Below are 27,078 nucleotides of genomic sequence, written 5' to 3'. Positions count from 1 at the left end.
TGCACATAGCACTAGTATATGTTGTGATCTAGAAATTCCAGAAAATATTAATGATATGGACTCTGCATCAGACGAAAAGATCTGTAAGATAACAGATTACACATGTTAAAGGCAATCAAAAACTTTCAAAAACGTTAGTAAAGTCATGGTAAGAGGAAGGCGTTTAAAAGTTGCTGATCTTGTGAAAGCACAGTCGCACAGTGAAACATATCACAATGAAAAACCAAAAAAAAAAATACTACTGAAATAAAATATAATATGGAGATACCGAACCTTATTTTAAATCAAACAATACAAAATAGGAGTGGAGCAAACACGGACCTCCAAAATATCATGTAGTCGGAAAATAGCTCTTCAGAGCTAATGTTCTTTGTTGATATACCCGACTTTAAATAAATATTATCTTATCTTATCAGAGGTGGGATCAGTTGCCACGGAGGAGTGACCATCCCCTGCCGACCGGTCACACCCGCCGTGTGCTCTTTGTCATGATCGGGAAGTAACGGAAAAATCTATCGTCAATTCAGTGTGTATATAATGGCCCTAACAATTCGTATGAAAAACGTCAGTCAGCATTTGACTCAAGATAAATTGTATTTGTTGACAAGGTCATTGTATTGAATATAAAACTAGATGATGACTTTAAATGAGACTGCTGGTATTCTTGTTTCATCAACTTGTTTGCCAATAATTTACCTCGTTTTAGAAATTATACATACGTAGAGCATGCTCTTGCAACTGAGAAAGCTGAAAAAACTCGAATCAACTGAGAAATATAAACCCCGTGTGCAAGCAGATGCTGAAGCTATATTGCTGCATAAGTAAGGGAAGTTGACGATTGAAAAAGTTAAAGTGATCACGTTTATCATAGAGCTTGGTTGCTAGATTACTATTGACGTTTTTTTTATGTAAAATATCCAAATATGAAATAGATTTGTTAGACTCTGTGGTAACTTTTATCCCAAGTTCACCGGGATATATAGTATTGACATAAGAATGGAAATAACCATTGTTAATTGACAATACGTCGTCGCAAGTGTTTTTTTTTTTCTTTTCACGTATAACATTTGGACAAATTCTGCTTCATATGAATACGAAAAAAGGTCTGCTAATAATGGGGTGCAATTGGTTCCCATGTGAATTCCAATACATTGTTGGAAGACCTGGTCTCCAAAAAACCGTTTAGATATTGTCGATTAGAAACTCAAGCATCTTTTAAATGTCAACGTCAGAGTACTTGTGTGGACAATCAAGAATAGTTTTTATCAAAATAATTTTCCAAATGGCCAGTGACAACGTAATTAAATTTACGAGTTCCAACTGTATTGAAAAAGCAGCTGTCATTGATATAAAAAAGCCTGAATTTTAATTCATTGTGGGGATTGTTGTGAATAAAGTTGAACAGCCGTAATATTTTAAGCTGTTGATTTTGGTAAAATATTTTGATTTTCAAATTTCTAAAAGTTCCTTGGAAATTTTAAGTGTTACCATCTGATTTACGCCACATCTCAAATACATTGTTGCACAATACTCTTGAAGTTTCTCCATCGTTGCTGTTAATATCTTAGTGAGGAGTAAAAAACATTTACTTGAACCCGCTATGTATATTTGTTTGTAGGATTTTTATGAAGTTTTTGAATCCAATTTAGATATGGCATTTCAAATTCATTTTGGTTGTTGTTAAGAATTAAATAACGCCAAAATATGACCTAATCTGATTAATTTTTGTATTTGATTAAAACCTGTTATAGCTGTCAAAAGACAAGAAAAAGTGTAATAATATAGGACCTTGTCGAAAAAGTAGACCAGCTCTTGTCTGATATAATGACATTGAGTGATAGGATGCTGCCTCATCTTCTTGTGATATGATAAGGATTCAAATTTCCTTGACACTGTATATCTGCAAGACAAATACCACATCCGTATTATATATATAACAAATTATTGAACATTGTCTGCTCTTTGCTTAGCCTTAAATGCTCCCTGGATTTGAATGGATTTTGAAGTACCGGTATTTTTTGCGATTTAAAAAAAATAGTATTCTTTTGAGATTCCGAATTCATGTATAATGTTTCAAGTATCCACAAGTCAAATGCTGTGCTAAAATAAGTTATTTTTTGTAAATTCTGTATAACTTATTTCAAACGAAAAAGCGTTTCGTTCAATCTACATAATAAGACGTAGTTTTTAATTCCTTTTTAGTACAAGTTGTATTCAAATTTTTAAAGTGCTTCATAATAATGAATAATTTATTATTGATTAAGTGATTATATAGGTAAAATTTCCCTTTTAGAACAAGTGTACCGTAACACCTGGGAAAGTCAAGGTCAACAACCAGGAAATAAATTATCTTTATGAAGAGACTACTGCTAGTATTTCAAACATGACATAAACATTGTCACAAATAATTAAATATCAATGTCTCTATAAAGTTGCTCTAAAAAGCATTTAAAAAATAATGATTTAATATTATCCGTAAATTGGATATTTTATCATCGTCTTAAAAATCATTTAGCTAATCAGTTAAAGTTATAAATATCGAAGAAAGAAATAAGATATTCGGAAATGTTAATAAAAGATTTCCTCATTATTGTTTACTTTGTTGTTGATTTGTTAACAAAAATCTTAGCTTCATGACCACAATAACCTTCTCAGATACACAGAATACCTCGCTGTACGAACCCCATGATACAGACATTTAAAGAAACATGTGATCTACTTTAAAGAACATTATTTGAGCCTTTTACATTAATTACAAACATCGCTGAACTGCATTTTATCTATCAGAAGTACAGGAAGAGGTTTCAGTGTATGCGTAATAAATATAGTCCTCCAAATTATCTTAGACCACTCTATATCTTTTACCGGTCACGGTAGCTTAGTGGTAGAGCGTCAAATCCGGTAGTGACTGTTCCTTTGCCAAGAGCTCGGCAGTGAAATTCACGGGTCTTTCGGATATGACCCTAGAAAACGTAGTTCCTGTGTCACGGGTAGGCGTTGGCACGATAAAGAACCCTCCCTGCTCAAAAGCCCTGAGTGCCGATTATGCTAGTAGGTATAAATTTGAAGCCTTCACTGGCATACGGTGACGTCTCTATATGAGTGAAAAATTATCGAATGAGATGTTAAACAATATACAATCAATCAATCTATATCTTTAACCAGTGTGAAAAATTTCAATTTGTTAATAAAATATATATTAAATGTATGGTATACAACCCCATCTGCTTCAAACTACAGCTAAATATTCAAAATATACAATGCAAAGCTAAAGTTTATATTACAAAAAAATTCTTTTAATAAAAAAAGAATAGTTGCAGTTACTTAAGGGAACCGACTGGGGTTTTATTGTGTGAAAACTACAATAAATAAACTCTTTATTGTTATACCATATACAACTCACATTGACTTCAGTGTACATACCAAGTTTGGGGAAATTCTTAGTTTTTTTAATCCGGTACTTTTAAGGGACCGTCTTAAAATACAGGTACCTTTAATATAGGATTATATACAAAGTGCCAATTTTTCGCAATTCAAAGCAAATTATACAAATACTACAATAGAATTTTTGCTCAAACTGTAATAAATGATAAGTAATACTCAAACGTCTTGTTTCCAGAGGGGGGCATCTCAATATGCCAAAAAAATAACGATTTTTTCCCTTTTTTATAGAATACTACAAAATTATTATGATGGAATACAAAGGATTTATACAACCTTTTTTTTTTTTTATAGAATATTACAAAATTATCATGATGGAATACAAAGGATTTATACAAAATATTAATAAAAAATTTTTTTATTTTAAATTTCAAGAGCATATATTTATTACTTTTTCTTTTATAACATTTAATTACCCCTTCTTCAAGAGCTTCCATTACAAAAAGTCAAAAACACACGATAAGAACGTTAATCCTATTAGCTGAAAAACCGTTTTAAAAATCAGTAATATAAAATTATAATTAAAGAACAAGTACGGTATTGACCAAAAAATGCCGCGTTTCAGATCTGCTCCGTTCAAAACATTTAAAAAGCCTAGAAGTTTAAGATTAGATGGTATATAATCTATATCTATGACTCAAATGTATGCACTGAAAAAAAATGCTCAATATTGTTTTTACGGTCTCATCCGAAGGACCGGAATAAAATACATGAAAACAATGCAAAGCATTGAAAGGGTTGTAAAACATTGGATAAAAAGAATCTCCCATGATTTGTGGTTGACATGATTTTATAACTCATCGTGTGTTCTTCGGGGATAAAACGAAACCCATACAATTCGTTGGACGAAAGTCATTTCATGGAAGATCCTATATATATTCCCATCTGTGTTTACTGTTTAATTGCTTATGAAGAACTATATATACTTGGATGAATACTTACTACTTCATGGTATATGGACGTTCGTTTTATTACAGATGTATTTGAAATAGCTCTAAAACTTAACAAGTTAAAAAAAACCCAACTTTTCAGCACTTACACATCATTTATACTCTCTTTAATTTAATTTTATTCTTTGTCAGTTCATATGTACACTTATTAAGAAAAAATAAAAGTCTTTCTTGTATATTTATCTAAATTGCTTTAGCACACGAAAGAGTAAGGTCTGTCCATACATTTTCTTTTTAATTTAGAAGATCCAAAAACCACTGATGCTTACAAAAAATCCCTGTAAAGAAAAGTAGACAATTTGCTTACTGTTCTCAATCCAGGACGCCTAACAAATTTTACAGGGATTATGATTACAATCATCGGTATCAGTTGATGAAAGAAGGGCGGAACCAATCTTAATGAACCTGACCTGATTTTGTCGTTTGAGAGGTTTACATACTGCGCCCTTTACGTTTTTATATATTGATGTGACCAATAATCATACAATATCCTCTTTCATTCAAAACTGTCCCATTATAAGTATCTATGTAGCCCCCCGTTTAAAAAAAAAATAGGTACAGTTATATAGTCTTGATTAAATGCTTTATTAAAAATGTGGTCATATTGAGTTTATTCTTCATTACATGTCTGATTCGATGATTGCACGGTAAAAAATATTAGAGAAATTTTACTTTTAAGCAAATTGTAACACATTGTTTCAAAATCGTGGATTTTTTTTTTTGTCAAGCAATTTGAAATATGCAAAAAATAATACTTTTATATAGTTTTCAACCAACATGACATTTCATCAAATGTTAAGTATGGAACGCCATAGCTGCCTTATGTGGCTATTTCATATTATGCTGTGGTTATTTTATATGAAGATGGTGCTCTTTTATATGAAGATGGTGCTCTATTATATTATGCTGTGGTTATTTTATATGAAGATGGTGCTCTTTTATATTATGCTGTGGTTATTTTATATGAAGATGGTACTCTTTTATATGGAGGTGGTGCTTTATTATATTATGCTGTGGTTTTTTAATATGGAGGTGGTGCTTTATTATATTATGCTGTGGTTTTTTAATATGGAGGTGGTGCTTTATTATATTATGCTGTGGTTATTTCATGTGAAGGTGTTTTTTTTTTATGTGAAGGTGGTTTTTAAAAAAATATATATATTTAATGTCAAAATATTCCTCATATTTTTGAAGATTAAGTTTAATACTGAGTTTAACAGCTATTATCTCGAAATGTTGAAAGTAAAACAAATACTTGTACTAGTAATTAATGTAATTAAAATCATTTGTATACACTATTGCTAATTTCTCCTTTTTTCCATTATGCACTTGGTTTCAGGTTGATGTATTTTGTGTATTATTGTTTTTCCTAGGTGTGTCTAAATACACTCGAAAACATACAGAATAAAAACGATCATTAAGATTAGCACGTTTTAAAAATGCCTTATTACTGTATATAGGTTCGACAGTTGCCTTTTTTGGGAAATCTAGAGGGATGTGTTGTCTCTATCATTCCCGGACGCCTCTACATTCTACATGTACATAGTTATAAATCGTCACTTCCATTGCTTTCACTTTCAGTGCTAAATATCAAGACCTTTTATGTTTACTGCATATTTTATACGACAAGTTCAAATTGGTAGACGTATGAAGGGCGTTATTTAATCATTTTTTAAAGTAGATTTTTTTTGCTTCTGTGCGATGTTTTTGGATTTGTGAAATTTTTAAAGTTTATAGTTATTAGAAACATATCATGCCATTTTCGAAACAAAACGTTTAAATGATAAAAAACACCCAATAATATAATCATAAATTTATGCTTCTCAATGAATAAATATTCAATTTTGCGTTAAATACATATATATAGCCTATATAATACTTTACATTAATTGTGTTTTATTACGATGCTACAATCAAATATATGTCAGGCAAGGATTAAAAAAAAAATTCATATTTGCATTTGAAAGTACACAAAATACACCATACACACATATAAGGTTTTATTGAAAAAAAAGAGGGGGTCAAATTTCTAGCATTTTTCATGTGTGGAGTAATTACATATGACCATGTTCATATAATATAACCACAACATAATATAATAGAGCATCATCTTTCTCATATAAAATAACCACAGCATAACATAACAGAGCACCATCTTCATATAAAATAACCAATCTTAATGAATCTGACCTGATTTTGTCCTTTGAGTGGTTTATATACTGCGCCCTTTATGTTTTGATATACATGTGTATTGATGTGACCTATAATCATACAATACTCTCTTCATATAAAATAACCACAGCATATATATTTATGTAGTCCACCGTTTAAAAAAAATAGGTACATTATAAAATTAAATGCTTCATTAAAAATGTGGTCATATAATAGAGAGTTTATTCTTCATATAAAATAACCACAGCACAATAAATATAGAGAAATTTTCATATAAAAGATTGTAACACATTGTTATAAAATAACCAAGCAATTTGAAATATGCAAAAAATAATACTTTTATATAGTTTTCAACCAACATGACATTTCATCAAATGTTAAGTATTAATGCCCATTTTACACTGCATGAAATAAATCAGTCAGCATTTGACTCAATAATAACTTGTATTTGCTGAAAAGGTCATTGTATCGACCACAGAATTTACGAAATGATGACTTCAATCGAGACTGCTGATCTTCTTGCTTCATCAACTTGTTTGTCAGTAATTTTCTTCGTTTTAGAAATTGTACATAAGAAGAGCATGTTCTTATCTTATATCACGTATCAGATTTTGGACAAATTCTGCTTCATAAGAATACAAAAAAGGTCTGCTAAAAACGGGGAATTCCAATAGAGTTTTGGAAGGCATGGTCTTCAAACACCACATAGATATTGTCAATTAGAAACTCAAGCGCCTATTTGATGTCAACTTCAGAGTACTTGTGTGTACAATCAGAATATTTTTTAACAAAATAATTTTCCAAATGACCAGTGACAACGTAATTAAATTTATTAGTTCCATTTTTATTGATAAAGCATCTGTTATTAATATCAAAAAGCTTGGACTTTAATTTATTGTGGGAATTGTTGTGTATTAAGTTGAAAAGTCGTATTTTTTTAAACTGTTGATTTTGGTAAAATCTTGTGATTTCAAAATTTCTAAAAGAATCTTGGAATTTTTAAGTATACTCATTTGATTTACACATCTTCTCGAATATATCGTTGTACAGAACTCTTGAAATTTCTCCATCACTACTGTTTATATCTTAGTTAGGAGTAAAGACAGAGGCTTGGTTGAACATTAAATGAAACCCGCTATGTATCTTTGTATGATTTTTATGAAGTTTCGGTATTCAGCATAGATATTGTGATTCAAATTCATTTTGATTGTTTTGGGTACTAAAAATATTCTAAACTGACATAAGATTTTGAATAATTTCTTCCTTAGAAAAGGAACTTCGAGTTGGATTATCACTATTATAATATATATGAAATTCCGACGCCAGATGAAGGATCGGGGTCTCCTATATTTAAGACCTTTTAAAATAAGTGATCTAAGGTCCGCATTATTAACTATATTTTTTGTCACCTGTAATAACGATAGTTATAGGGTGAAGAAGAACGTAACCACGATGAAGGATTATGTTTCAGGTACTCGATATCAAGGCCCTGTAAAGTTTTCTTGTAATTAAAAAGTTTGAAAGCAAGAGTCGATATATATTTGTAGGAAATATAAGATGCAGTCTTTAACTTGAAATATGGTGAAATAAAAAAGTGGTCCCTTTTTCGTGCATTAATTTTTTTTTTGGATAAAATAAGTTTTTGCATGCTTCTATCAGTTCTAGAGATTAAAAGAAAATTTGTATAATTAAATCATTGCCAAGCTGTACTCGTTCAATAGATATTTTCTTTATCAACTCTGTGAACCCTTAAAGGGTTATTAATAAAAGCAAGAATTTATTTCCCGAAATTAACAAAACCATTTCATTAATCTTTGTAAGACATATATATAACTTAACCCTTGTACTGTGGAAAAAATGACAAAGAACCCTGACCACAAAGCGTTTATCACCCTGATTAAGGTCTCTAACTAATCTAAGTCGTAATGATGTACTCCTTACTACTAATTCTTGACCTCAAAAAGCAATAAATGTTTTCTTGTTTACTCTGTTTCTTTGTCATACAGTTGAGATATTGGTCAATCTTGATTAAATTTTTCTAACGTAGAAATGACGTTATTTTTTAATTTGATTGATGAAAACTTAAATTTGATGTTAAAAAACAGTATAAATAGAAGAGTACCAAACCATTCCTATTAAGCGATTTCTCTACGACAACCAAATCAACCAAGGTAAGAATTTTTTTCTTTCTTTAAAAAAACCGTTTTCGCTCATGGTAAGTTTGTGTCTTTTTACACTTGAATTTATTGAAGAGATGAAGGAAAATAACATTAAACACATTTCAGCAAAGTTTTTTTTTCACATTGTTAACTTTCCTGCATTTAACTGTCATATAAAGACTATTTCAAAGAAGAAAAGCATCACTAAAAAACCCACATATAAAAGAAAACAATTTCAAGGAAAAACATTTTTTTTTTCAATGTTTTGAAACTTGCCAAAATTTCTCAAATTTGAATGCCAGTCGAAATATGGCTGAAATATTGCTGACTCGACGTAAAAAAATAAACAGTATTTTACCCGTTTAGCACTGGTTTTGAGAAGTTCTTCAGGGAAGGTTTGTCCATACCTAAATTTAATGTATTTGAAATGTTGTGATGTAAGCATGATGTTTTAAGTTTCTCAAGGCACTCTTCCCCGGGAAAGAAAATCACATACAAAAAACTTTGAAAAATGATAAAAAGAAAAAGAAAACATGTGTCTGACATTCTGGAGCATATTTTATTTATACAGACTTTTTGTTAGTGGTAGGGAGAAAAGGGTTAGATCGGCGTTTTTCATATTTTAGGATTTTTATAAAATACTTTATACACCCATATTATGTATATCATAACGGGTAAAAGGTCTAAATTGTGTTCAGAATTAAAGATTGTAGGGCTGTATATCATTGCTATCCCTTGGATACATAATTAGTTTATCTTACATGCACATCGATGGGATTTTTTTTAAAATCACCTTCAAGGAAATGTGGGATAAAAGCATATCTATAAAATAAGGAAATCAGAGTAGATACTACCATTATAATGAAAAGTAAAGCAAAAATATTAAATACCATTTGGAAATAAAACTTTGGAAATAAAGAGCTCTAAAGGCGATAACTATCTTATCACTGTCCTTTACGATGAAGAATGTTCCTTACATCTATAGAAGTACTTTAAGTTTAGAAAAAGATATATAACACATCAACAATGTCATTTTGCCTGGTAAACTTTTTGAATTTAACTAGTTTCTACAAATTAATAAAAAAATCTAAATACGAAAAGGAATTACTTCTTGCGAAAATGCATAGAAAATATTACTGTAAACAGTAGGTAAGAAAAGATAAACCTCCAAAATATCATTACGTTATTGCTTTGGAAGATACCATTGCTCCTTCCTGTCAAGTTAGATGTACTTATATTACAGGATTCAGAATTCTCTTTCAACTTGTGATCAAAAATCACATTTCTGATTTTCGTTAAATTGTTATTTTAATATTTTAAGGATATGTAAAGGATTATATAAAAGGATATGCTTAAAAGCTGTAATTTTAAAATACAAATGAGTTTTTAAATTTTTAGAATTAGAAAATTTATCAAAAACATGAATTTCAACAATTGAAAGAAAATAAATTTCTATCTTAGGTTTCTTATTTTGAAATTTTAAAATTATCCTATAAAACAATTTCTCTTTAAGGTAATGATATACAAATGAATAGTATTTCTTTAAATCTAGATGAAATGTGCATGGAAACCTTTTTTAGAAGTTCACTTACTTTTTTTTTCACCAATACAGCATGTTCCGTCTGTTGTGCTGTCTAGCCATCTTATCCCTGGCCCTCGGCCTGAACTACGGTGGTTACGGTTATGGTGGCTACATAGGCAGCCCTTTCTACGGAAATGGTCTCTATGGGAACAACCTGTATGGCAACGGTCTCTATGGAAACAACCTGTATGGAAGCGGTCTCTATGGAAACAACCTTTATGGAATGGGTCTCTATGGAAACAACCTCTATGGAATGGGTCTCTATGGAAACAACCTTTACGGAAGAGGTTTCTATGGAAACAGATTATATGGAAGAGGTCTCTATGGAAACTACTACAATAAAGGATATGGCAGGGTAAATATCAAATCATTGATAAGGTTAATTAGTTTGTTTATAAGGCAAACGGGTCAGAACTGCACTGTATATTTTACAAAACATGTTTTGAGCAAGCCTGATATTTTTTATTCTATTTTTTTTCTGATGAAGTGCTAATTAGTTTCAGGAAATTGTACTATTTTCTATTTTTTCTTTCAGAGCTATTATTGAAGTTGTCGGAGAAAATTTCTTCAAATATAAAGAAGTTAAAAAAAAAAGCTGGCTTGTTGTTTTCATTTGTACAAAGAGTATACATTTACAGTAAATTCTGAAGTATTCATAGAAAGTAGCAAATAGTTAATTTGTTTTTATAAGAACAGAAAAACACATAAAATAATTTAATGATGATGTGACGATTTAGCCACTTGCGGAGTATAATGTTCACCAAGCAAGAAAGACGATGTGAATATACTAGTATATTGTACACAATATGACTACGATGTAGAAAGATTTATTAGAGACTTGGCGTACATATTGAAGGGGGATTCATTAGGATTTTTTCTGTATTGCATCAAAACGTTGGAGGGGTAAGAGTTTAATTCAATATTTTCAAAATAAATTAACCATAAAAATTTACGTTAAAAAAGTAGGACTACCCCCTCCATTAAAACCCATCCTTTGTCATGCTAAATTGAGTGGAAGTCGGGTGCAGGTATAATTAATTTTAATTAATTGTATCAATTTGGAAGCTTTTATGGAAGTATATCTAAGTCCGATGACGAAAAAATATGTTGAAATAAAAGGGCAGGTACTGGTAAAATTAATAGATTGTTCTTCTTCAATAACGGATCTCAACCATACAGGTCTAGGAATCATTCAATCATAATGCAAAAAATGTTGTTAATGGCAGACTTTGTCAAAATTTGAATGCAAAATAAAATTCTTAAATCATTTTTAAAAAATCTTTTTTATCATTATTTTAATAGCTTTAGAACGTCTTCTAAAAACTCTAGATCTGTAAATGCTTTCGGGAAGATTGATATGACAAATTATTTGACAAAAGGATTGTTTAAGTAAAGCTAAATATAAATGTGATTAAGAAAGACGTATACTTGTCATCCCTGTAAGATAATGATATGCTTAATGCTCTAAAGATTCCACTGAGAGGTCGACAAGTATAAACAAATGATGTGTTCGGTGTTTGTCAAACAAGAATCCATGTCAAGTAAAAAGGACGTGTATACTGTTGATAATATAGGGAGTAAAATACAGTTTGATTTTTTAAAAAAGTGAAATACTCTAACGTCTTCCTTAGATAAAATGACATTTTTTTCGACAGATATTTTTACATTGAAAATATTCATTATTGAAACTTAATGATCGAATAATGAAAGCATTTTTTTCTACAAGAAATATTTTTAACAATTTATACAAGCATCCCCACTTTAAATTAATATCAAGTTTTTTTTTACATCATTGACAGCTGTTGTTGCAATACAAATGGAACTAATTAATTTCCTGACCTTGTCATTGATCATCTACAAAAATTTTTTGTTTAAAAACACACCGATTTTACATGCAACTTACCCTGATGTTTATGAGACAAAATTCTTGAGTTTCTGTTTTACAACATCTATGTAGTTTTTAAACCAGGCGCACGTTTTACAGAAAACTTACGACTAAGATTAAAAGCTTAAGTAGATTGTACAGTTTTGCAGAATAAATGTTTGAAATTTCTATTGTTACTTTTTTACATTCCTTTTAAAAAGATAAAAAACACATCAAATTAAATGAAAATTAGAAAGTTATACGCAGGATTTATATTGGCACCTGATCCCACCTCTGATGTTTCGGGGTCCGTGTTTGCTCTGCTTTTATTTTGTATTGTTTTATGGACTTTGAGATTGAATACTGTTCGTTATCTCCGTATCCTTCATTTAATCTTAGTCATATTTTTTTTTTGTAAAATGGGTCCCAGGTTTCCTTAAAATCTATCGGAATTTCCATGGGTACGAAATGCAACCGGTAAAAAGCAGACCTAATTTTATATTCAAACGAAACAGAACTTGATATTCAAAATTTTATAAACGAGAAGAAAGAAAGTTGCTGTCGCCTTCCGACTTATAGATATATCGCCAAAGTTTAGTCACAATAGTAACTTTCAATCGTCAACTTTCCTTACTTATGTAGAAATATACTTTTTTCACATGCATAAAGACTTATTGCCTCTCAGTTGATTTGAAATGCAAAAATATGCTCTACATACGAATAATTTTCAAACAAGACAAGCTACCGAAAAACAAGTTGATGGAACAAGAAAATTAATAAAATCGTTAAAAATCGTCGTTTTCTAAGTTCCATTTTTGACACAACGATTTTGTAATCACATTCAATCTATCATTAACACAAATGCTGACTGGCGGTTTAATACTAAGTTAATTGTTAAACCAACTTTTACACACTTTTAAACATATTAAACTTTAAAAGTTTATTTGACTGATGCATTTATCCATTCAACATTCTAAAAAATGTTCATACCACACATTTAATAAAGTACAGAAATTCAAGGGTTTTGTCACTTCATCTTAATTACAGTGTTTACAATGACGCAAATATACAATTCTGGACAAAACTTTTTTTTTCTTTTAAAACAAAGTTCTGCCCAGTGAAATGTTACATTGAAGAATATAACACTATATAAGGGAAATCCTCTCTATAAACCAGAAAACTTCAGATACCTGCTTTATGTTAAAGATAACGTTATTGTACAAGTCTGATAGTTTGCAGATATTATCAATTATTATTGTATATTTTTATTTTTAATGTTTAAGCACTTTAGAGTAATTTTAATTATATTTAACGCTATACAAATTTTATAATAATAATAATAATAATATTATTAAAAAGTCTCACCAGCGTTAATTACGTGATGATCTACGTCACGTTTCATCTGCATTCTCAGTATTGTTGATTGGTAGAACTGAAATAAACATGAAATAGGAAGATAAAACGAACGGACGGTCATCAAATTCAAAAGTCCCTTGAAACAATGCAGAATGGGAGCAGAGCAATCACGGACCTCTAAAACATCAGTGAGGGGATCGGGAGACAAGACGAAATAGACATGGAAAGGCATCCTCCGGCCAGACTCGCCGTGTGCTCTATGTCAGGAACGGGAAAACGAAAATAAAAAATCAGTTTGAAAACAAAGGATACTTTGGAATAATTCCAATCTTAATTTTATTTATCGATTCCCTGTGTTCTGATTGGACGAAAACAAATTCAAGAAAAAGTTTACACATCGATGAATTCTTCAATCAGAACTACTTTCTTGACTGTTGTAAAAACAATGAAAACAGATACTTCTAGTCCGTTTTAGCTATAAGAAACTTGAAATAAAAAATAAATGAATGATCGAATGAATAAAAAAGGACTGACAGACGGGAATATTATGTTTATGTCACTGTCGCATCACGAGTGTGAATTTTAAAAACTCGCTGATCATGCTGTCATTTTCTCGACGTTCCATATCAGCTCAGTTGGTATCGTTGTGATAGGGAAAAGAAACGTACCTCAGACTCTTGCCTTTCTGGCATCAAATTCATATGTTTACATCCTACACATCCCATATTCTCCCTAAATCTTTGAACGAACCAGAGCAAATCGAGGACGTCGTCGGTCTTCAACTTTCGTCATGACGTCAACATGGCCATGGTCAAGGACGAATTATTCTGGAGAATACGCGTATTTACGATATTTGTTGACTTAAACAACATTCAATGAATTTTTATAAGTTTATTTATTGATTGTTTTGACAATTTAAGTTGGATTTTATCGATATTCATCTTGTACACGTTTCTTTGTGGCATCGGTGGCATTAAAGTATTCCTACGCCGTACAAAATAACGGATTGTATGGCGGCCTCAAAGGGAAATAATTTTAATAATTTAAAAACTTCGTAATTGGAATTATAAGAATTAAAAATCGTTCTTTTTTATATCCTCCGCTTGAAGAATTTATCGATGTGTAAACTCTGCCTTTTTACTCACAAACTTTACATAAAAGTGCTTCGCACTTTTATTCAGTTTGTGAGCAAAAAGGCAGAGTTTACACATCGATAAATTCTGAAAAAAGAACGTTTAATCCTATATGAAAAAATTCAGTCAACACTTGACCTAACGATATATTCTCAGTTTGATAAATATTTAATAAGAAGATAAAATTAATGGAAAAAATTAATCACTGGAAATATAATTTATTAAAATCTCCGAAAAACACCAATTTTACGAGATTTTAAATCATTTTAGACTATTTCTAATGTTGCTTCAGATTTCTATTAGCTTTTATTTTTAAATTATTTCAACAAAGATTAACTGATAGGCATGATATCATAAATTACAATTTTCAAAGCTGGTATCCTCATTTTAATACATAATCATTGATTTACGCACCATAGATTTATTTTCATGTATTAAATCTTACTGCGTTTCTTTTTGAGTAATGCCGGATTCGCGAATTTCCAATTAAAAATCGAATTTGTAATTTTGATGACTAAAATCTATACACCTAAAAAAAATTAAAGCAATGAGTGGTTTGGAAAATCAATGAATAATTTCTTAAAAATTTAAGTTTTAATTTGTATTCAAATCTCGGATTTATAATATAATTCATTTTTTATTTATTTCCTGATGAGTTGTCATCAGAATGCAAGCTTACACCAAGGTCCGGGAAAGTCATTGCCGACATCAATAAAATGTTTGTTATTTCTTAATTACAGAGTGGAATATTCCAACAGGTCAGCACCTACACGTTCTTGTAAATATCCCGGGTTCCGGCTCTTCAACGTTACAGATTGTCAGCTCACAGATTTCGAATTAAAAATAAAATTGTGAGCGTTTGAGTGTGTCCACTGTAATGATTTGTTATAAACTATTAGACAAATCGGCTGTTAGAATGGGTTTAAAATTGGTATGAGTCATGTAAACGCTAAAACGATATAAAACGATATATATTTGATCTTCATAAAGTTCTTTTCTTCATCTTTCTGCCATCATGTCTCAATTCTACACCCAATTATAAAACATTAAATTTTCTGGTTTTATGTTTTCTCTAGTTTTTCCCCTTTTACCTAGTACTAGCAGTTGGCTTCTCGTGAATTAGGGGCTTACGCTGTAGCTATTCAACTGAGCCATTGTAGACCATCATACTAAAGAGATTACAAATTTACAGTGTTTTTCTTCACTCTCATTTATTACGTTATATTTTCGTCAAAAGAAAGAGATTTATTTTCACTGTGAAAAAAAAAATTTGTCAAAGGACACTTTTATGAAAGAAAATGCCATTTTCAGGATATACTACAGTAACTGTTTAAAACCACATCTAATTACTTGAAAAGAACTATATACACATGTAGAATGCGTACTGAGAGAGAGAGAGAGAGAGAGAGAGAGAGAGAGAGAGAGAGAGAGAGAGAGAGAGAGAGAGAGAGAGAGAGAGAGAGTTTAGGCATTTATTTCAGATTATCATATTAATGAATAAAAATAATTAAATATATTCTTTTCAGCTAACCACAACTTTATCAGGAAATGCAAAGTTCATCCTAAAGATACAGTGTTGATTATGATGATACATGTAGTCGGTTATGATCTGTCAATCAATAATTAACCAGAAAGTTTTGCTTTTCAAGATAAATGTCCCCTTTCCATCCCATTTGTCCAATTGATCGCTTTTTCTTGAATAAATTTATGAACAGAAGGAACCATGATTCGGCAATGATGTCATTAAATGATTGAGTGCTATTCATATTCAGAGTAGTTTATAGAAATGGGGATGGGTATAAATAGAGGGTTACTTGTAGATCTCAACACATTCCTACCAGAATTCAAAACCACCTTCCAAGTAAGTAAATTAACTTTTTAAGAAACGTTTAAAAAATGGCTCCACGAATATTTTTAAGGCTGAAAAAATTAAGTATTTCAGACTCTATAAGATTCAACATGTTTTTCTTTTAAAGAAATATGAGTTTTTTGAGAACTTTATTTGCGATTAAAATGTATCATTATGATAAATTTGTAAGTAATTTAAACCTTAGTGATCAATTAAGGCTGAAAAAATTAATTATTTCAGACTCTATAAGATTCAACATGTTTTTCTTTTAAAGAAATATGAGTTTTGAGAATTTATTTGCGATTAAAATGTATCATAATGATTATGCTAAATTTCTAAGTTATCTAAACCTTAGTGATCAATTAGACTAAAATAAAGTAATGAATTGTTTTGAAAGAGAGACCTCTGCGCAATCAAATATTTATTATTATTAATGAAAGCAATATTGTACATGATGACAATAATGTAATTTTGCATCATTAAGAGCTTGTAAATAGTTCTTCTATTATAAATACTAGTATGAGAAACACAAATTTATAAATGTTCTTTTTCTATGTCCTTGAAATAGTAAATTACAATTTTGCAAACAGATAATTTCGACATCAAAGTTGAAGCTCATGTTGCTTTAATATATCTATCTGTTTATCAATTGCGACTCGGGTATATATTAAACAATTAAAAGAAAATAACCGATACGTACAAGTATATATATTAAAAAAATTCAAATCTAAAATGATTCATTCAATTTCCAAGTAAAATGTTTGTTATCAAAAGGGATTATAACCTCAATATTAACTTTTAGAATGTACAAGCTCCTCTGTCTGTTTGCCGTCCTGGCCCTAGCAGTTGCTGACTATGGTTACGGTAGATATGGCAGGCGCGGTGGATACTACAGAGGTGGTCTCTCCCATTACGGAGGTTACAGGGATTTCGGAGGTTACGGCTACGGAGGTTACGGACGCGGATTTGGCGGCTTTGGCGGACGTGGCCTCTTTGGCGGACGAGGATTCCGATTCGGTGGATTCGGTGGATTTGGTGGACGTGGAGGTTACGGATATGGGGGACTTGGAAGTTACGGATACGGGAGACGTGGAGGTTACGGATACGGTGGAAAAGTAAGCCTTTTTTTTTAAAAATTATTTTTGAAATTCTATTTCTTTCTTTGAAATTTTTTTACTTATAAATACAGATAAAGAATTATATCGATTGTAAATTGCACATTCAAACTAAAAAAAAAAATACACAGATATTAAGCTTATCGCTTAATTTGATTTTTTTTCTTTAAATGAGTGATTTTTTTTATTTCCAGAGTTACTATTAAGCTTCCTGCTGGATTTCGTACCATTTTTGTTAAACCCTGCCTTCTTTGTAAATAAATGAGTTATCAAATAGCAATTGTTTTGTATTTTATGTACCTAATGCACATGTTCCTGAGACTGGGGTACAAGGTATTATTTTGTCATATTTTGACTGACATACAGTGTTTTATCAATTATTTTTAAATAGTATGACTATAGAGAATTCTGTCTACCTAATCAATACATAGGACCCATGGCGGGAGTGGCTGTTTCACAGAAGATGCTTACTACTCGAGCTCCTAAGCATCCGATCGTACATCTGAAATTTCTATTTTACTTCTGAAAAAAAAAAGATTGAGAATTGATTACGGTTTGTTATATTCACCGTTTTTCAGAGAGTAATTCTGCTATGATAGATAAACAATAATATGAATACAGACAAAAACACAAAGCGGTAAGATCCCTAGATATACAGATACATATGTGTTCTAAAAGTGAAAATATTATTTTTTCTCACTATATATATTATTGAAAACAACATTCTGTAAAATCACTGGCAAGATATTTCTCGACAGGTTTTACAACAAATTTCTTGATAATCAAAGAAATTTTTTTGTTTGATAAAATAACAGTTTACATCTCATCAGCATCGGGTTTTTTTTTAAATTGCAATTTAAGAGCAACATGAAAATTTAAGTCAAACACGCACAATGAATTAGTCAACATTGATCTTGAATTTTAGATCTGATGTGAATGATAAACTATCTTTTTCTAAAAACTAAATATGTTTATGATATTTAGGAGAAGATAATTTAACATTGTTTGGTTTAAGTACTGAAATAAAAAAATAAATAAAATTGGACAAAAATTGAACGTTTGCCAGCTATTAAATTATGTATGATTTTCAATTAAATATACAGAGAAAAAAGAAAATTATCTTCGTTTTTGGTACAGATCTGTAGCTTCCTTCTGTAATTTTATATCAAGTTTGAAAACATGTTATTGGAAACAAATAAAATAATATTTATTTTAAGTCTACGACCAGGAACACGTTAACTTCCTAGAGAGTACCGCTGTCAGAAACCTTAAAAGTTAAGCGCTAACCTTACATGTATGTTCATGACAACAAACCATTTTCAGTGCTTATAACCTTAAAGGTTTCTGACAAGTGTACTGTCTTGGAACTTAACGTGTCTTTAGTCGTGAATTCGGGTCCGCCACAAACTGACCAGTACAGTGAGACTTACCGAACGTAAGGAAATTCAGCAGTGTCATTGTATTGATTGAGAGCGCATAAAGACAGGCATGAAAACAAGATCTCTCATTTTCCTACAGTGAAGGCTTGAAAGGCCGAGAGCTTTAAATCAAAACGTTAGTCGATAGTCAGGTCAGTTTAATCGACCCACAGTCAAGCAATCGAAAATTCGTCGACATCTCTAATACTTACCGACAAAGACAGACAGAGACATTGTTTCTGAAAAACCAGTCTAAGACGAAAGTGAAGATAAAGAAAGTGATCTATCTAAAAAAATACAAAGAATACAAATCCACAAACATAAGCATAAACACGGACCCCAGGAATTTACATATTGAGATCAAGTGTCTGTAGGAGTTAGCATCCCCTGGTCACACCCGCCGATTTCTGGATATTGAACATTAGGATGGAACAAAATGTAGTAGAAATTCAGTATTGATTAAAAGGACTAACAATTGGTATGCAACACATCAGCCAAAATACGAACAATGATAGGTTGTTGCCAACAAGGTCATTATAACGACCATAGAGGTGACGAAAAAGCTGACTTTAACGAGGTCATTGAAATCAGCTTCTGTGTGATAAGCCTGCTTCGGTATAAAAATTAATTGTTCTCAGAGCAATCTCCCGGGTACAGAATAAGTTGGGAGACATCTACACTATATACAGGCAAGAGCATAATACGTAAGTCAGGAAAGTTGACTATGGAAAAGCTGGAATCGTCTCGTTTGTCATATAATCTAGTTGTAACGTATAGTTGACCCAAATCGTTCATAGTCTGTTAAACATCCAAACAAGAATCAGATGTCATAGACTCTGAGGTTTCTGTTAATTCAAGCTCACTTGTATGAAACATATGGAAATAACGAACAGTATTCCAGATCAAAAGTCCATAAAACAATACAAAATAGGAGCAGAGCAAACACGGACCTCCAAAACATCGGAGGTGGGATTATATATATCGAGTCGACAAAAGAATCGAAATATCTTTTCTGAATTTTTCAGAGAAGGGTAATAATAATAACAAAAGAACGGACAACTGCGGAATGGACATTTTTCCGAACTTGCGTAACTTTTAAATGAAAGCTTAATTAAAACTATCTTCTTCGGATTTTTATGGTGGTATTTTCCTCTGAAATTTATTTTTGAAATAAAAAATACAACATTATATGTTAGTTATTGAAATATTAAATGATAAAATCAAAATTCCCATGGAGTAACATTTACTTTATATTACCCTATGAAAAAACCCCACAGAAACGCAATGGGATTTAAAATTTCCCTCAATTTGAAAAAAAATACCCATATAATCAATGTAGGTTTCCAGGCGCGTAGCCAGGCGTACGTTTGTACGCACAAACGTCCACATCATTTTCCGAAAAAGAAGAAAAAACAGAAAAGAAACAAAGAGAGAGAGAGAGAGAGAGAGGAGAGCGAGACAGGCGTAATACTGTGCAGCATACTCATCAGTTTTGCAAAAAAAATATTAGTAAATAATTTTAAAAATAAAAAAAATTCTTAGAAAATTTAGAATTAACGATAAAAAAGAAATGAAAATCAATTTACAGAATTAGTTTAAGGGGAAAATACGATAGTACACATCACTAAAATCAAAAGATTTTCCCAGATTTTGGTTTACTTTCGAATATTGCTGAGTTTTTTTTCCCAAGTGTAATCACATTCTTAAAACTCTGTTGTAGATTTCACACAATAAAACCCCAGTCGGCTCCATCAAAGCAAACGATAATTTTATTTAATGCCAAAAATTTCAATGTCTATTATTGGAAATTAACTTCCAACTGTAATGCTTAATTTCTGTAATACCCTCCCCCTCCAAATTTTAACCGGCGAGACTTCAAATTAAATTCATTAATTAGCTTCATTTATGAACATAAATAATCAAGACATTGGAAAAATTCAGTTTAACCTTTGAAATAATAATAGTAAGGCCTGTTCAAGTATTGACCTCCGTAACACAACCTTAGAACCAATAGTATATTTTGCATGTTTTCATAATTGTTGCAAAAAATTAAAGATACCAGATATGTGAATATTTAAGACCATTCATTTTAAAATGTATACAATGTACATAGGTCTGTCTAAACCAGTCAACCACTCTAACCAACTACCATATGTTACCATACGTATTTTGTCGAGCTTCAAAAGTCTAAAATTGTTTTAGTGGGTTCGTCAAACAACGCTATTGGACATATTTTTTCTCATTTTTTTAGTGCTTGTCCGCATTTTGTACAAGGAAAGAACAGACCTCAAATGTGGCTGCATAACAAACTAAAAAAGTGTCAGATTGAGAAAAATGCCATCATTAGGTAAAATATGCACATCGAAATCGTCGAAAATTCACCACCTTAAGGCGGCCCCAAACCCCCACCTATTCAGGCGTCCACATCAAAAGTACCCTGGCTACGCCCCTGGTTTCTTAAACCCCTGTGTTGATTATATAATCATAAATTATGGGTTTTTATTCAGCCACGTTAAATGGAGATTGTGTAATGGTAATTGACTCTAATTTATAAGAAATCTCAATGTAATTGAAATTAATGACTGTTTACTTGGTAAGATTTTTAATTACAGTGTACATGCAATATAATTCCTTACTTTCAAGAAAAAAAAGTTTTCAATTTACAATTATTTATCATTTACATTTCATTGCATTAATGTTTAATAAATGAAAAATATCCCCTTCCATCTCAATGACATAAGGCCATTAATTACAGACTGAAATTTTTATGGATTATTCTGACAACCCGGTCATGGCAAAGAGCAGACGGCAGGTGTAAGCGGTCGACAGGAGATGCTAACTTCTCCAGCCTCTGATGATGTTTCTATACTCCCGAGTTGTACAGTTTAAATGGACTATAATATTTGAATACTATTCTTTGTGTCCATATTTCATGATCTAAAGAGAAAATTTATATAAGCAAAGAAAGGGATAACCCGGTCATGGCGGACGACAGGAGGAGATACTTACTTCTCCAGCCTTTGGAATGTTTCTCTTTTCCCGATTTGTACATTTTATTTCATGGACTTGGACTTGAATACTATTTGTTGTGTCCATATTTCATAACCTAAAAGAGAAAAATATACATAAGCAAAATAAGATTTGTGCGTATAAATTAAAACTCTCTATATCATTGCTTTTTCAGGAAGTTTAGATGTTCATGAATATTCTAAAAAAAGAAAACATCCATCCTGATGTACTACTATTTGAATATAAATGGATGTTAACGTATTAAAGTTTGATATATTACACCGGAGAAAATGGAACAGGTCTCGAGAAACAGTGCACCGATGACATGTAACAAAAGTTGACCTTAGAATAGTTACATCATGTACTTTACTGATTTAAGTAGTTGACTCTTGAATCATAGTTAGGGAAAAGGTATGAAAATATGAATTTGCAAAATAATTTATAAGAAACGTTCCTAATGAATTGTTTTAACGTACAATTGAAGATTGTTTGAAAGAAAAATATATGGAGATAACAATATTCAAGCTCAAAAGTCCATAAAACAATACAAAACGGGAGCAAATCAAACAAGGACCTCCAAAGCATCAGAGATGGGATCAGGTGCCATGGGGTACCGGTCATCCCTGCCGACCGGTAACGAAAAATTCCGTCGTCAATTTACTGTGTAAATAATTGTCTAACAATTACTATGGAAATCGGCAGTCAGCATTTGATTCATTGATAGAATGTATTTGCCAACAAAGTCATTGCATCGACCATAGAACTTACGAAATGATAAGTTTAAACGAGATTGCTGATATTCTTGTTTCATCAACTTGTCTGTCCGTAATTTACCTCGTTTTAGAAATTGTACATACGTAGAGCATGCTCTTGCGTATCGAATCAAATGAGAGATATAAACTCGTATGCAGGTGATGAAGGTATATTGCTGCGTAAATACATGTAAAGGAAATTGACGATTGAAAAATTCAAGTCATCACGTTTATCACGGACCGTCCAACTATGAAACAGATGTGTCAAACTCTGTAGTATCTTTTATCTAAAGCTCACAGGGACATATAATGAATTATATTTAAAATTCATCATTTCACGATGGTCAGCTGATATTAAAGATTATTGCTTTATGTCGATATCAACGACATTCATATGATTGAAAGGAATCAAGTTGTTTTAAAATCAAATTCATCCTATCATGAGCATGCAGATTTTGCGGTTTTTTTTAATATATTCCGATTTTTTAATGTGTTTTTTATGTTTATAGAACAAAAGCTAATATTTTTTATACCAATAAGATATAGTGTACATATATATGTTATGTATAACAGTCTTTTTTAAAATTAATTTTAAAAATGTGTTAAGTAAAGATTTGGCCACTATTTTCCAAAACAAAATCACAAGAATCATCTGAATGAAAAATATATTTAATATGTCTAAAATTCATTAAATATAATGTATTATATATACAAGGGTTGTCCGTAAAGTTCGTGGACAACATTGATAATTACTGACAAACATTGATAAAATATATGAAACTATTATTTTCATTAACTTCTTGTTTCATTTTATTAACATGCAAGTTTTCAACAAAAACAAAGCACAAATAGTTATATTTTTATTAGATTAAAAAAGACACGCACTCATACCCGGAGCATTAAAATGAAAAATCTTGACGTTACCCGACGTCAAAAGCATAACGAGTACATGTAACTTTTCTCAACATAGTCACCGTTTAACTCAATACATTTCTTATGTCGCTTTAACCACTCATAAATATGTGCACAAAATGTTCAGGTTTCACACGTAAAATAATATTTAACAATGCCTGTCTCATAGCCTGTAATCATCTAACCTCTGTCCACGTAAAACAATTTTATTTGCGGAAATACGGTAAAGTCACGTTATGAAAGTCATTTTTACAGCACTGCAATCTCGGAATGATGGTTTTCCTTCACGCATGTAATCCTATAAACTGTTCCTTCCGTCCGAAAATATTATATGCCACTTAAATACTAATGTACGGCTTCTTTTACTATGTTTTCCCGATTGTTTACAAAATGCACTGGTCTCTGTAGGTGTTTATCCGATGTCTACGCAGAATTTTATCACTACATACTGCTCCACCTATTCCGAAAACGTCCCATTTTGGAACAATTCCGATCCGTCTTAATAAGTTCTTACTTTGATTGCTCAGCCATTTTACAACTTTAAACGTTCAAATTTTGCATATTTTGCATGATAGCTTCTGTCAACCTCATAATGTAAAAGTCATCCAGAATTTCGCAGAATTTTATAAATACAAATGAAATTTATAAAGTGATACATAATTTTTTAATTAAAATTTTGCGGTGCTCCGGGTCTCCATTCCAAGTCTAATTATGAAGCCATAATTCAAAATAAATATTTGAAATTGAATAAGATTTTACATTTTTCAATTCACATTTAGTAAAGGATTAGAAATATGCTAATAATAAATATCAATGACGCAACTTTTATTTAATTCTTAGCTTGTCCACGAACTTTACGGACAACCCTCGTATATAGTATTTTATATGTCTTTAAAAAGTATAAGAAGTAAGACTTACAATGAAGAAAATTTCCTGAGGGCTCTTAAAAAGCTCGATCCATTATTTACCTTCATAAATTAAATTTTGATTTTGATATCCGAGTTGATGACAAGCGATCCAGACAACAATGCGTTTCAAAGTATTCGTGAACAACTTGTTCTTTTTAAAAATCTAATAGTTTATTCTGTTTTCCTGTATCCACGTCATTTTTTGCTTACGTTTAATTTAGTCTCAGTAAGTTTTAAAAACTGCATGATAAAGACAAAAGCGTCTGATGGAAAAGAATATGACGAAAACAATTCAATAAATATTACCTATAAAAACTTTTAAAATTTATTCTGATCAGAATATGTCTTACCTCTTATTTCATTCGAATTAAGGATTTCATGAAGATATGCTAACGAAGTATTTCTGAAATGTACAATGTATAAAGCATCTATAATAACCGTTTTTAGATGAAACAACGGTTAGCATTTGATATTTGTTTTTGCTTATATGATCAACAAGGTTATTAAAATATGAATATCTAGGATTTCAGTGTATTTATATTGATGTTGACAAAACAGCTGTCTCTTCATCTATCGCTAGAAATATTAAATACACGATATAAACATTAAGAGCAAGTTAATCTCTAGTAATTGGTCATTTTGTGTATGTGGGCTGATTGTTATAACGAAGATTCATCTATCAATGACATATTTACGTTCATGAATTTTATTTCAGCCTTTAGATTTGGTCAGACGATTCTGGAAAACTACTGACATTATGAAGTAAGTTCATGATAAATTTATTATTTTACAGTTTCAAAAAAATGATAATAATAATAAGAAAGCCTCATGGAAATATCGGTAAGGATTGTCCGTATGGATTTCTTCCATCTTCTTTCGTGTAAATATTGGGCTGTCTCGAAAAAAAAATACACAAAAAACTATGCTCAAGAAAAAAGTTTTTTAATTGACAACAAATCAAAAAAAATATTTTTAATTACCTATTAAATGGACTTTTGTTCATAATAACAAAATGTCTCGTGATCTGTGTAAATGACAAGTGATTTTGTAATGACTGTCACATAGCCTTGTCATTACCTTTTTGGAAAATGGAAGGCAATTAGGCCCTCGGAACTATGTGTGAAGTTTACAATTAGTTTCCAGAGATGAAAACGTAATTTTAAGGGTGAATTACTGATACATGTTGATAACGAAAGAAAAATGTCCATTTTTATTTGGCCAAAAAAAAAATACATTCACGTGTATTAAAAGATTATTCTTAATATTTATACGAAAGTCGTTAAAATTCACATAATATAATTGGGAAAACTTATTTTACAGCATAAAAATGAAATACCATAAAAAAGATTTTGACAAAAAAATCTATTAGGTGATTTAAACAATACAACTAATGTTAAAAAAGTTAACAGATCTCATGTAAACATGTATATACAAAACTAGAGGTACTGTGAGCAATGAGCTCACCTCCTCCCACATCATTATAATGGCAAAGTTCATGTTTTGCTCTGGGAGACCCGAAATAAGTGTCAGATCAAAAAGTAAAACAAAAGGTGCACATTGGCATTATGTACTAAAGAATCTGTGAAAGTGTCATTAAATTTTATTCAATGGTAAAGGAGGAGTTGCGGATAAGAGATTGGTACCCTTCAATCTCATAGAAAGAATAGCAGTGTCCATGTATTGCCACGAGAAAACCCGAAGTAAGTGTCAGATAAAAAAGTAAAATAGGAGGTGCACAATGGCACTATGTAACAAAGAATCTGTGAAAGTCTCTAAATTTCATTCAGTGGTATAAGAGGAGCGACGGATAATAGACGGGTACCCCAAAGCGTAACAGACGGACCTAAAGACGGACAGATCGACAGACGGACGGACATCCCGATCTTTACATACCCTCCCACTTTCCAAGCGGGGAGGGGGTTATAACAAAGATCCGGTTGTCCGTCGCGTATTGTGCACACGAATAATTAAATTTGTTTGATGCCTCAAATAAATTAAAATTCTCGAAGCCCACAGTAAGCAACATGCTATATGGAAATTTTTTGTTTTGTGGTTGATAAGAGAAAAAAAAAATTTTTGGTTGCAGAATGGTTTCGTACATGGTATCATTGACGATGTGGTGTACTTTATTTATTCTCATCAAAATAAGTATTGGTGACCCCGTGACAGAGTGCCAAGCAGAATCAAGGAAAATGTTTGAGGACTGCAAATTGGGATGTATCTCTGTCAACCAAATGCTGCTCTCTGGATGTTTGAGGACGTGTGCAGTACATGATACACAACGTATGAAGATCTGTGTCTCCAGCACCTAATCTAAACTCCTATTGCTCGCCGACAATGTCATAATTTACAAGTTATATAACTAAAAATTATTGTTTGTACATCTATTTCTTGGTTGTGTTATTAAATGTCAAATCTTAAAAAAGAAATGTGAATTGATTGTTTTTCAAAACAGTGT

The 27,078-nt window shown here is 31.1% G+C and overlaps 2 protein-coding genes across 2 annotated transcripts; both read left to right on the top strand.

Annotated features, from left to right (window-relative positions):
* The first annotated feature begins 8,661 nt into the window (after nt 1-8,661).
* LOC134242039 (uncharacterized) lies at nt 8,662-10,966 on the top strand. Its single transcript, XM_062724046.1, has 3 exons — nt 8,662-8,734; nt 10,335-10,659; nt 10,840-10,966. Exons 2-3 carry the CDS (start codon nt 10,336-10,338, stop codon nt 10,849-10,851), a joined length of 336 nt encoding a protein of 111 aa, XP_062580030.1. The 5' UTR covers nt 8,662-8,734; nt 10,335; the 3' UTR covers nt 10,852-10,966.
* Nucleotides 10,967-17,308: 6,342 nt separating this feature from the next.
* LOC134242038 (neuropeptide-like protein 31) lies at nt 17,309-17,897 on the top strand. The gene is made up of 2 exons (XM_062724044.1): nt 17,309-17,621; nt 17,816-17,897. The coding sequence occupies exons 1-2, from the start codon at nt 17,310-17,312 to the stop codon at nt 17,825-17,827; spliced, it is 324 nt and encodes a 107-aa protein (XP_062580028.1). The 5' UTR covers nt 17,309; the 3' UTR covers nt 17,828-17,897.
* The last annotated feature ends 9,181 nt before the right edge of the window (nt 17,898-27,078 follow it).

This window comes from Saccostrea cucullata, unplaced genomic scaffold (assembly GCF_032062105.1).
Source record: "Saccostrea cucullata isolate Sc308-1 unplaced genomic scaffold, CSIRO_AGI_Scuc_v1 ctg2749, whole genome shotgun sequence".
Lineage (NCBI taxonomy): Eukaryota > Metazoa > Mollusca > Bivalvia > Ostreida > Ostreidae > Saccostrea > Saccostrea cuccullata.
Note: the sequence above shows the minus strand (reverse complement) of the source record. Positions and strands in the feature narration are given on the sequence as shown.